Source organism: Oenanthe melanoleuca, chromosome 1, assembly GCF_029582105.1.
Source record: "Oenanthe melanoleuca isolate GR-GAL-2019-014 chromosome 1, OMel1.0, whole genome shotgun sequence".
NCBI lineage: Eukaryota > Metazoa > Chordata > Aves > Passeriformes > Muscicapidae > Oenanthe > Oenanthe melanoleuca.
This window is the reverse complement of record NC_079333.1, coordinates 45,316,570-45,329,864: the sequence shown is the minus strand read 5'-3', so window position 1 is coordinate 45,329,864 and position 13,295 is coordinate 45,316,570. Positions and strand designations below refer to the sequence as shown.

The window sequence follows — 13,295 nt, the reverse complement described above, 5'->3', positions numbered from 1 at the left end:
TCTATTTATCTGCAGCAGTAAGAATAATCTCCAAGAGACTACTATATTTAGCTAAGAATCTTAGAGGCAATATGTCTTCTTACGTAGCTGAAAAGCCCAGCCCTGCACAAACCTGAGAGTGCTTTCCATCTATGTCACCCACAGATGAGAACACATTTCTCCAGAGAAACCTACAGAGTCTTGACAGCACATGAAAAGAGATTCTTTGCCTGTTAGAGAAAACAAGTTATGAAATTGCTTTTCCCAGTTTTGTACCTAAAGGACTTATTTTTCTCAGTGTTCTTTTCTTTCTCTTCTTCTTTTTAATGAAAGATGAGCAGTTGGGAACCCACAGTCCTTCTGAAGTAGCCACACTTCCTTTGAAGTCCAAGGAAACTGGGAAGGATGTTCAGTGATAAGCTCAAGTCTCTCATGACTGTTCTGCAGCAGACACCAGGGCCTGAGGGACTCTAGCAGGGATCATAGCTTATTTTCATTCCCTGTATATCACCCTCAATGTTTTAGTACCTGAATGAAGATCTGATTCAATATGATAAAAATCCTTGGACTTGAGTCAATGTATGTATGGACTCATTCTTACCAGGAATGCTTCAGACTAAGAAGTAAAAATCCACACCCCCACAGGGCAAGCACTTTTCCCTAAAGCAGACTACAGCAGGCTGAGCTTCTGTTTGGTTTTTCAGAAGGAAAAAACTTGTAATAACACCTTAAAGAAAATTCACTCTAAAAAACCATTTCTAATATTTATTTTACTTCTTGGCTAGGAACTAATATCTCAGCTCAAAATTTAATTTGTTCAGCTTCCGCTTCCAGCCATAAGATTCTAATGAAGTCTTCATTATTATCAGGTTTACACTCAGTTCAGTTTACAGTGAGATTTTAAACATTTTTAGAAACTACAACTTTGCTGTACCCTTAGGTATGTTGTTTCAAGGGGAAAAGAACACCTCTTCATTATTAAAACAGTGCCCAGCACAGGAGAGAGAACTGAATAATAGCTGAAAAATACATCAAGAACCAATTTCCCAAGGAGAAACTTCCCTCCCTCCTCCCAACTGCATCTGCATACTGCAAATGAGCTCATTTTGGAGCTAGTTCTCAATACCATGCATCCCCTCTTAGAATAAAGGTGTTTTTCTTCTCCATTCATCTTGGTAAAGAGAAATCTCAAATACCAAAAAATACAGTTCAGTTTAATTCCATGAAAATTCTTTAAAATTCAAAAGACAACCACAAAAGCTGTAGAAGCAGCATATTGAGTGGCCATCACTAATTCCAACTGAGCTACAACAAGCAGTTATAAATGCTTTACTAAGAGAACCCTGAACTAAAAAAATTCAAGCTTGTATATTCAGTTTCTATGTAGAATTGGTGTCTTAAGAATTGTGCTCTAAATTATTTGAATTAAGTTGAAATCAAAAAGTGGGAAATTTGAGAGAAGTAAGAACTGAGCACCAGAGGGACTGGGGTTTTCAGTTGAACAGAATGAAGATTAATTTATTTTCCCAAGAAACAACCGAGTCCAAGATGAATAAACAAATCTGTTTAATTTACAACCGAGCTACTATATTACACAATTGGTTTATATAAGTTCTTCCCAGTAGGAAGAAAAGCCTCTCCTGTCTTTAATCTGATTACAATTAAAAGATTAAATTTAAAGTATTTTTCTAGTAAGCCTACATGGGTTTGTATTTAACAGTATTGTGCTGGGTGTCACTAACCTACAAAGATGACTTCTTATTTAAAAAGTGGGTAAAGAGACTTGCTGATATAACTTGTATTTTCTGCCTTGTCCTTTCTGGAAGCAATGCTGGCATTTAATGCATTTCACTGGAAAAAAAATCCCTAAAGCTACCTGTAGGGAAATTCATACCTGCTTAGAACAGCCAGAACTCGGAGCTTGAATCAAGGCTGCAAAAGAACCAAGTATGGATGTTAGCAGGAGCAGCAGTACCTCAAGGGAATCTGGTTTTGTAGACTTTATCCCAGGAACATCATGCCTTGGGAGCAGAGATAGCATTTGGAAGCCTTACATTTTCACTTCTGTTACTGGTAAGTGAAAGATAAACAGCAAAATCTTACTAATCTAAGGAAAGAAACACAGGCTCAAAAGTGAGATTTTATTCATATTTGTTACTTATGCACAACCCGAAGTATGATAAAACTGATAAAAACAGCCTAGAATAGTGTTTACATCACTAAATTCAATTCACATTTCGTCCATAAAATACCAAAAGGAAAATGACAACATTGCAGGTTCAGAAAAACAGGTTGGCTACCATGACTGAAAAATCTACACTATCTTCACTGGTCACAACTGATTGCTTTGTTTAATGCTTATTATTTAAAATAAGCACAAATTACAAAATTTCAGAAACACTCAACTTCTGTGCTCATAAAATATATCTTCTGTCGTATCAAATTTCAGTAGATTGGAAAGAATTTTCTGCTGAGACATTTCATTTCAGCATGTATCAAAAGAACATCGAGAGTGCTCTCACCACTGTGCAGTGATGTAACACTGAGGTTCCAGCTGCACCTTCAGCTGCCTGAAGAGAATAATTTTTCAGGCCCCTGTGCAAGCACACCATGATGGAAGGACAAGCATCTCCCACACGTGGTGATGGAAGCCACCATCAGGATACAGCCTAAATTCTGTCCTCCCTGGTGGACACACAGACCTCAGACTCCAGGACACAAAATAAAGCAACACTTCAGCTCTGCATTTTAAGGCAAAAAAAAAACCAGCTCTAATTAGGATGGAGATCAGTGAGCACCTTCAGCTGCCCCTGGTTACCAAGAGCTGTGGCTGCTCAACACTATGCAGAGATTGGTCATACTTCGTGTGATGAATTTTAACACCAGCCCTGAGGCAGCATGTCATCCCCCTACCATAGCCACCACAGATTGAAAAATCATATGCAGATTAAACAGCAACGCAGTAGCCAACAGTTTGCATGCAAACATCGTGTTAGACTGTTACATTCTCAGGACTAAAACTGTTAATGCTGTAAACACAGGTTAGATAATCACCTTCCACTTCTCTTTTTATTTTACATACTTCTTTTAATAACAGACAGGGGGGCCTCACAGAACAAAGGAGGTTTACCAAATGTTAGACCTGGAATTACACAGACTTCTGTTACAAAGACTGTAACTGCAAGCTGGTAAGAAAAGAACTCTTCTCCTGCTATGAATAAAATTTAAAAGCCTCATTAGGCAAAGCAGCAGCCTGACTCTTGGTCCAGAAAAGAGAAAAAAAGAAAAAAACAAACCATCTTAACTGTACTGCTGATAAAAAAGAAAAGGAAAACAAGGAAAACAGAGACAGTCAAAGCATGGCAGCAACTATGCCTAGGAAAGGACCAAAAAAGTGAGTGTATATATATATGGCATAGTACCTCAACAGCCATCAAAGCTGCTTTAACTGCCTGTGTTTTATCCATGGGATGTACTGGGAAAGAAATACATTCAAAGTAAGAATTCTGAGTCAATGTGCTACAGGACTACACATGTATAAATCAACAACTGAACTTATTTACACACATTTATACCTACAGGCAGAAAGACCAAGTTTAATACTTGTGAAATGTATCTGATTGCTAGATCCGGACTGTTCCAATCTTTAGTAATAGCAGCAGCATCTCTGCACTGCAACAGCCACAGGGTTTCCATCAGGTCTATCCTGCTTCCAGCTCATCCTATCATAAGACTGAAAAGCTCTACAGGTATTATTTTCATTTATAGCATGGACATGCATCTGCCACCCAGCAGAGACTCCCCCAATACTCTTCCCAACAAGCAGCCAGCAACTTGAAGGTGGTACTGTTACAGACATATCCTGTCTGCTAACCAAATGTTCTTTTTGGATCATGTGGATTCATCCTTCAAAGTATACATTTCATCATCTGCTACATTTTTAAGACAGAAAGGAAGATAGTATAAAATCAATTTTGTATACATAAAAACTTAGGCCCAGAAATAATTAAAAATAGACTAAGGTGGGCATAATTAGTACCTAATAAAAATGCTAAAAGTCACATTTATGGAACTCAACACTTCACTCAGCCATAAAATTAGCTGCCCTCAAAGACTAACAACCAGACCAATTCACAAGTATCTAAGTTGCTTACGTACTTAAAAGAATAAGATGTGAAGTCAAAAAATATATTTTATCCCTTCAAGAACAGGAAAGTAAAATAAAATGCTGGTTCTGTAACAGTGCAACAACTGCAGCATATTTTGCACGCAGCACGAGTTGCTACATTTAGTGGCACTTAAGTATTATGCAGTAAATACTGAAAGTAAGACAAGTTTCTGATCTGCATAAGCATAATCACATCATTATTACCAGAGTTGCTAAGCTACAGCATTCTGAATAATACCAACTCAATTTTAGCACTTCCCTTACTAGCCTTAATACATGTCAACGTCCTGCTTTACATCTTGCTAACAAAGCAATCACTGAAGCCAAGTGTTTGATGCAGTTGCCAGCAGGCTTGGAGCACGCTCAATCTGACCAGTCGTTCTCATCGAACTCGGAGTCGTCGTCGGAGTCGCTGTACTCCACGGCAATGCGCCTCGACAGGATGGTGGCCACGTCATTGCCAACGGGCTCGCGCTTCGCCTCCTGCTCACGCTGCTCCTGCACCTTCTTCAGCTGAATTCCTGCAGAGACAGTTACTCTCAGACAAAGCTTTCCAGGCAAGGGATTTCATATTTGACACTGTTATTGGCGAGTCTGTTGTACTCTCATAAAATACTCAGGAAGAAGGAGGGGAAAAAGAAAGAGTATTGAGATAAGAGAGCCTCCTTGAGCAAAGAAGAGAAAAAGACAAAAAAGGTAGATGGGAAATAATTCTCAGAGACTGAATACTTCTGGACTTTTAAAACTGTCAACAATATGTTGAAGCTAAATATTCAAGACTGTACAAGTCATTTTAACCTGAAGATGAAAGCTTTCAAAACCGCATTTGGAAATACTATTAGACTTACAGCTCCATTTTGTAAGTGAGATCAGGAAGAGCTGTGAGTCACTGGTTAAAACAATCAATGGGCTGAAGCCTGGTGTTGGGTAATTCAGTTCTTCTGAAGAGAAGCAAAAATCCATGTACATCTACTGGCACTTTACATAACAAACACAAGTGCTGTGTTCATTAGATTATGTCCACACAAACACTAGAACACACTTGACAAAGCTGTGCATCTTTAGCTGTTAGATAATGATCCAACCTCATGGCTGACAAATGTCAAAACAGGTGTGTGGTACTCGTGGTTAATGAAATCTGCCCAGCTGGGAAAAGAAGCCATAAACTCATTTCAGCGGAAAACACTGAAAAAAAAAAAAAAAGGAAGGAATACCTACAACTCAGAGTGCACTTACCCATCCTGATGGCAGCCAGAAGATCGCTCCGCGCATCGCTCATCGGTGCCTGCTTCGCCTCCGACGCCGGAGGAGCGTGCATGGGGGAGGAAGAGAGGGATGCACCTGCAGCAGGAGGGCCTGGAGGGGGAGGAGGTGGGCCAGGAGGAGGAGGAGCAGTGACAACAAGCCCACCAGGAGGAGGAGGATGAGCAGCTGCATATGTAGAGCCAGTCACCAGTCCGGAATGGGAAGGTGGCACAGGAAGCTGAAGGGGACTAACAAATGCAGTTTGTGCTGAAGGAATCATAGGGGGAGGAGGAGGAGGGGGAGGACCTGTAGGATTGTAATAATCCACCATCTGAGCTGGGAGCATCCTATATAAAACAGAATAAAAACATTTAATGCATTCAAAGTTAGAACTTACAAAATTATCACCCCTTAAACTACACTTATCCAACCTCAAGTAAAACAAAAATCAAAAGCAATTTAAATTGGTGACTTAAATATGCAAGTGATTATACATCTAAAAATTGTGAAATATTGCTGATATATTGAGATTTAAGACAAATATTGAAGTTAAAGGCAATGTCCTTTCAGCACTCTACAAAGTGAGCTTTATATTTTAATTCTCCTGCCCAGTTAAGTATAAAGCTGCATTTTTTATTAAACATCTATTCTGTGGGACTGTAAAGTGCAAAGTCTTTGATGAAAAAGGGACTAAGAAAACTGCAGACTACACCCTTCAGTTCCATAGAAGATCAAGAGGTCATAGAGGACACAATGGGAAGTATGAAAGGAAAGATTTACTCAAAGGTAAATGTATCTCATGTGCTTCTTCAGTCAAATTTATCAGTTTAAATACCACTTAATTAAATTGATACATTTAATTGATTCTTTAAATAGGAGAGCTAATTTCTTTGTTAAAATGTCATTGAAAGAAATCTTAATCAGAAAACAAGTGAGAATTTTTAAGAGTTATAACGTAGGTAAAGAACTAGATACAGGAGACAGAGTTGAAGCAAAGTGACTGATGACACCGACTGACACATGCCAGTGTAGGCAACAGCAACACCCTAACAATGGTCATGGACCTGAGGACTAAGCACAGTAATGCCTTACACACTGGAAACAACAGAGAAAGGGCAGGCTGGAGCAGTCACTCCTGACTGAGTCATCTGCAGCACATGATATGCATTCACAATAGCCATGAATCAGGCAAATGCTATCCCAGGATGCATAAAGCAAGGATGACAAACCTTGGCTTGCATAGTAGACAAAACAACACAGACAAGAATGACTACAACTTTCCTGGCATTACAACTTGGAAGTTTAAGCTATTTACACAAAAGAACAGACAGACTCATTAGAAAACAGATGTTTTCTTGCTACAGAAGAACCAGAACTCTGGAGCAAGCCTTCCTTCAGAATGCATTCAGGCAAAATATCTACACAGGTGTTTGATAATCTTTGTCTTGAATTAAAAAGTGGCATTCCTCCTGTGGCAGTATGGAATTTGTGTCTGAGAAGACCCCTACCAATTCTGTCACAAGCTTCTCTAAAAAGGCATTTCAGGGATGCAACAAAGACAGCCAGATTAATCACAATCAACAGTACTCTTTCTGCACATTTCCTGAAGTTAAAATATTATCCAAATTATCCTGTAACTACTTTCCACTTTAAAGGAAAGTTATCCCTTCTTTAATATTGCATTAGCACCCTTAATATTTTACAATCATACTGACTTCACCAATACACACTTCATTCAATACAAACTTTCATTTCTGCTTTCACTATTTCTTCACTTAAATTCAGTTCATACACAGACCAATTTTCTTCTGTCCTCCCCAGGGAGCTAACTAATGTATTTGGGGTCTGGCTTTGCCAAGAATCCTCTAGAATAAATGAGATTTACCCATATTCTGCTGGTACCACAGGTACTGAGCTGTGCTGGCCATCTGAAGGCTGGGGTGGAGGTGGAGGCGGTTGCTGAGGTCTGTTTAAAGTGGCGTGCCGTACAGTGGTGGAGGGTGGTCTGTATTCATGCTCATGGCTTTGGGATGCTGCCATGTACTGCGGACCATCTCCTGCTCCATAGGAAGGCATCGCTATCTGCTGATGGAGGGAGTGATTCGGAGTAGCAGGATAAGAATAATCTGTAACATCAGATGCATGGGACCTAAAAGTAAAGTAAATTGAGGCAGAAGAACAGATTATGTGAGTGTAACAGGGCATTATCTAAATAACTAAATGACAAAACAAGCTAAAAAGGATACAATCAGCATTATTTTTCTTGCAAGAGGATTCCCCGATTTATCAAGCACCACTCCCTTTCAAGTCCACAGAAAGCACAAGAATTTTAGTAGCTATAAGGAAGCTTACTTTTTTTGTCAATGATTTTGACAGTCCATGGTTTGAAATGATAATACTTACCAGCCTGCCTCAAGTTAACAAGCAGAGAAAGAAAAGCAATACTGCAAGCACTTGCAATTCTGCAGAAGAATGTGTTTTACCAATGCAGAGACAACCAATTTCAAAAGTTAGAAAATGCTTTTTATTTGTTTGCACAATTAATTTTGTTGGAAAGGCTTAATGAAACTGGGAAATGTAAGTATTAGTTGAGCAGAGAGTTCATAAAGATACAAAGTCTAGGATGCTCTGTCAAATAAGCCCAAGAGAGGGAGCAAAAGGATCTTTTCATCCCATTACTGTGAAGACTTGTTTTAGTAATGAACAATGGTGCAGCCTGGATTTTAGTGAGCACAGTGAACTGATGCACTTATCTGTGAGACTGGAAGCAAGGGAAGCAACAAAAAGCCAGGGCTTTGAGCAAAACAAAATAACAAACCCTTTGGGCATTTTGTCCTCTTTCATGCTTCCTGCCTGCTCCATTTTCTTTGCGTCACTCATGAACTCAATGCCCATTTTCCTCCTCTCCCACTCTTCTTTTCTTGTTCTTACTTTTCTCACATTAATTTGCTGGTTTCTGTTTGGATTCAGCTTGTGTTTCTCCCTCTAAAGTACAATAAGTATAACAAATACATTGTAAATTGCCAGAGACCAAACACCAGGATGTCAACATTTAACGCTTAGGTCTTACAACTAGCAAACAAGAAGAAATACAACCTTTTTTTTTTTTTTTTTTTTTTTTACTTTAGCAGTAGAGAAAAAAAGCCCACAGTATAACCAAATACACTTCTTTGGGACCTGACTTAAAAATATTACTCATGCAGTAGCTGGCAGCATGAAAACATCTCTCAAACCGGTACATATTTCTATATGTATGGGTTTTTTATAGCTTAGGACTACTCCAAGGTGAAAAAATAAAAAGCTCTCTCTCTCCACCTCACTAACATTCTCAGAATTAATCCTTCATGGATGTACAACAGATTTCAGGACTCAATATCCGAGATTTGATTCACTGAAATTTAAAATACTCCATAGTTTATAAAATATAAAAGGCTTATGTAAGTACTAGGTATCCGTCACACAAACAACATCCAAATCCAACACAGAAACACATCCTACAATTTCTGCTTAAAAAATCCCACAGATTGCAAATATCAGATATCGGCAAACAGCCAAACACATGTTGACATTGCTGAGAGATAAAAACATATCACTTCAGTATGATAATTTAAACTCAGGAATCCTGGAAGCAAGGTGTTAAATCTGAAAAAAAAAAAAACAATCAAATGGACTGAAAGTGTGAAACAGAACTCCTGATGAAAAAATCCACACCTTTTACTAGATTAACCTATGTAAAGTTTTGTTAGTTTGCAGTGTTTCATTAAGACTAACAGGAGACAAAGTTTTGCATTAGAAACTGTGAAATGAAACCAAATAAACAACAGTTTTCAGACAGGGAGTGAGTCTAAATATATTATTGAAAGACCAATAGAAATATCAAATACTATGTTTCAATTACAAATTCATTACTTTTCACAAAGACCACAACATTACAAAGTTCTGAGCAGATTTTCTTCTTTTAAATTAATCATCACTGGACAGTGGACTAATGGTATCAGTCCACACTCTTGCAGTGGTAGCTGCCTCCTCAACCTAGCCATTCAACAATTTAAACATTTTTTCCACTGGATTCTATTTATTTCTATGTTTATTGCTAGCACTTAATCACAACAGACATAGGAAATAAAGTAAGTGGGAAAATCCTCTGGTGAGATCAGCTTACTGTAAAAACTAAGACTTCAATGTATATCAGGTAACTCCCACTGAGCTCAAAGGGAATCTCAGTCAATGAAGATACACAGCAGAATTTATCTCTAAGCAGAGATTTTTGTTATTTCAAGCAAAAACATCTCATCTGGCTTTGTAGCTTGCTTTTCAGACTACTGTAACATCAAAAAGCTGAACTCTTCTCCCACTGAAGCATTCTTTACAGGCAAAAGTATTCTCGACTGAGTAGATCACAGAAAAATATTTATTAAGCTACCAGCAGAGCACCAAACAACAAACTAGACACTAAGGAAGAGCTACTGACATTTTCTAGTAGAGGCTTAAATGCTTTGTAACTACAGCTACTGAAGATCAAATATAAAGTATGCAGCAAACACTTCTTTCTCTGCAATACATAACACTATGATGACAAAATGCTCTCATGTGAAGCTGAGGAAGAAAAAAAATCGTTACAGAATCTGTTATGTCATTTATGCTTTAAAATAAGTTTGAAAATTATATTTTAAACATGCACTGTATGTTTTGTCTAACTATTCCCATCCTGTAAAAACACCTAATTCTACTCAGTATTGCTGAACATAGAACTGTGGTATAACAAACAGCTTTGCTGTGAACAGACCTAGTATCTGGGGACAGTGATCCCTCGGAAGATGCTCCATGGTACACACTTTGAGACAACCTGTTGTCAGGTCTAAGCTCTTTGTCATATGCCATCATATTCCACTCTTGGCGTCTGTTCCTGGCTTTTCTAACCTTTTTCACCTCACGGGTGGTGCCATCTATACGCTTTTGCTCCTAATGTCCAAACAAAAGAAATAAAGCATGCAAAAAGAGAGAGAAAAAAAGGAAAGGAAAAAAGCTGGTTAAAATGCAGTTAGAGTGCATGAAAATAAGACCAGATTTACAGATGAAGCCAAGTCTTCATAAAATTTCTCTGCAGTGAAAATAATATCTCCTTACGCTAGGAACCTCATTAGTAGCAGGACTCTTGATTTGCCTTTGTTCTGTAGAATGCATGTGCTACTGTGATGCCAATCTCCTGGTTTTCCTAATACAGAAATGTGACCAATTTTGAAAGCCAGAAAGTTGACATCATGTCTTTTGTTTAGACCACCCTGAAGCACTTGTAATTTTCATCTCCTGAAAAATCAGACTTCTGAGAATGTCAAATAAGCTCCGAGCTATTCTGGTTATTCATTATGGACACAATCAACAGGGCCTGGGGAAGTACAGAGAAATTGGACACACTTTCCTATTCCATAGTTTATGTGAAATTATTTCTGTTTACCTTCCTCTCCCTTCTTTGATCTAATTAACTACAGAAAATCCTCCTAGTTTCTCCTCATTGTTGTTTCCCATTCTCTGATGTAAAAATGGATTGCACTAACTCTCTATGAAGTAAGGCAGTAAATATTCAGGCCAGCAGTATATTACTGATATACCTTGATAGGTTCATGACAAATTTGGCTGCTTATATCTTTCAATATAACATCAGGCTCAACCAATGTCAATGTTTATCATACCTTTTTATCTTTGCATCACTGCTATCAAGATCCCCTAATATTGGGACACAATGCCTGCACGCCTTGGAAATGCTGTAGTCACCTACTTCTGACTGCTCAGTACAAATATAAAAACCATACTGGTGCCTCATCACAACAAATGAACAAGACTGCTCAATTCAGACTGAGAAGGGTTTGCTACTCCTTTTCTCAGTATTCATGAGAGCACAGGGGTTTTTTTTCAATCAGCTCTAGATCCCACACCTTAGAATACATGTTTTTATCTATTAGTTGGTATTAGGCTTTTGGCTGCTAGAAAAATAGTTTCTCAGAAAACAATTATATTGCTATTCTGCGAATGCAGTCAATTAACTGTATTGAGAGAGGAGCTTGGTCAAATTCTGGTAGGCAAGCCTTTTAACTGGGTAATCTAGACCCACAAAATAAGGGATAATAGTTGGAAAGTCAACTCAACAAAAAGTTCATCACCCTTTTTATGCCGGATAACCACTTTCCCACATCAAATTCTGCCAATACAGGATTTGGAGCAGAAAGGACATGTTTTACTTTAAATATATAAAGTTTTGCTAATTACCATGGTTGCATATATGCTTGTTCAAAGCTTTTCATCTGTCTTTTTCAATTACTTGCTGCAAACATTTTGGTTTTTTTTTTAAATTTTTACTTTTATCCCAAGTCATTTATTAAGATTTCGTTACCTGAATCATATTACATTTCAGAAGAAAGCCCAAGTAAGCCTTTTCACTGAAAACACTTCATTTTGTCTTCTTTCAGAACAATAATTTTGTCATCTAGGGGTCACAACTACATATTTCTTGCAAGTTTCTAAATACAGTAACTATCCATCTTTAGACCAATATATGATGCTACTGGGAAGAAAATCATTTTGGTACAATCATGAGTGCTTATATGACTGCTTGCAGTTACTATTTAGAAGTTTAGTTTTAAAGAGATCCCTTTTTTTAAATGAAAAGATCAATATATATGGATGTATAAGCAACAAAAAATAAACACAAAGCTGGTTGTAAAGCTTAGCTGGTTGTAATTGGATCAGATTTCAACTGGACAGGTTGTTCCACACCAGCGTCTGTAAGCATGCTAATAAATAAATACACTTGAATCCTTTTTACTCAAACAGTACTAAACCCTACTGGTAGTGATATTTTGATTAAATATTATATCAATACACCTCTAAAACATTAAATTGTCTTCCAAAACAGGGGCAGCCCTATTTCTACCAGCTACCAAAGCTACATATACCTCTAAAAGTAGATTTAAGTTGTTCCAGTAGCAGTTTCATTCCCTTGACAATGGTGACAGCTCTAGCTTTACTACCCACAAACATGACAGAGTTGAAGGGCAGCTGAAGCCTTTCTTGATAATTAGAGCTGGAAATATATCTCAGAAAATTAAAGTAATATGAAGAGGAGTTACGTTGTTTTTTTAACTAACTGTAATAAAAGCTGTGGCAGACAAGTGGGTGCTGTAGATTAAGCCAGAAAACAGATACATCATTCATGTTGGCAGGAAATTATTTCAGCAAACACAGAACATTAGAGCCTTCAAACAGGGTTGAGTTAATTGTAAGTTTGATATTTGCATCAAGAATTAGCAAATGGTATTTCAAGCATCTTAAAGAATTAAGAGCTAGTAAGAAAAAGTAGCTTCAGCAAGTATTTGCAATACTTTCAAAAAAATGGAAGCACGAGCCTAAAGTATTTTCCTGATCACAAATTTATAAAATCCTATCAAAACACAAGTCATCAAGAATGATTTCTGAAATACTAACTTTCCAAATTTAAAAATTTTACTTGCTTGAATACCTAATTATTTTCAGATAAAAAGCCGGAACAATAAAGAGCAAATTAGAACAACTTTCCTTTCTTTAATCACAAATGCCCTACCTACAGTAATTCAATTTAGAATACTACCAATACCTAACAAGTCAAAACTACACTGAACTCTCACACACTGATCTACGGAAATTAAAAATATAGACTACACAGATTTTAAACTTAAAGAATTAAAATAATGGTTTTCTTCAGAAAAAAAGTTCACCTGAAAAAGCCAAATCAGAGGAAGCCTGTTAGATATTTTCAATTAATCTGTACACAGAAACAAAAAGCATGATATTTCAGGCAAGAAAATTAAACTCCTCAGAAACCTCTTGCTGCAACAGCTTAAGCACTTAGAGCAAATTACCAAAATAATAC

At 37.5% G+C, this 13,295-nt stretch overlaps 1 protein-coding gene across 4 annotated transcripts in view; it reads right to left on the bottom strand.

Moving 5' to 3' along the window:
* Positions 1-2,106: 2,106 nt before the first annotated feature.
* Positions 2,107-13,295, bottom strand: part of WASF3 (WASP family member 3) — a 65,156-nt gene continuing 53,967 nt past the window's right edge. For 2 of the 4 annotated variants that reach the window (XM_056501074.1, XM_056501084.1), the window contains 4 exons: positions 10,179-10,354; positions 7,278-7,541; positions 5,384-5,739; positions 2,107-4,668 (listed from right to left, as the gene is read on the bottom strand). In XM_056501074.1, the coding sequence (XP_056357049.1) occupies positions 4,511-4,668; positions 5,384-5,739; positions 7,278-7,541; positions 10,179-10,354 (954 nt within the window). In that variant the 3' untranslated portion in view covers positions 2,107-4,510. Of the gene's footprint in view, positions 4,669-5,383; positions 5,740-7,277; positions 7,542-8,210; positions 8,378-10,178; positions 10,355-13,295 lie in introns of all 4 variants that reach the window. The other 2 variants (XM_056501093.1, XM_056501100.1) reach the window with 1 other exon arrangement.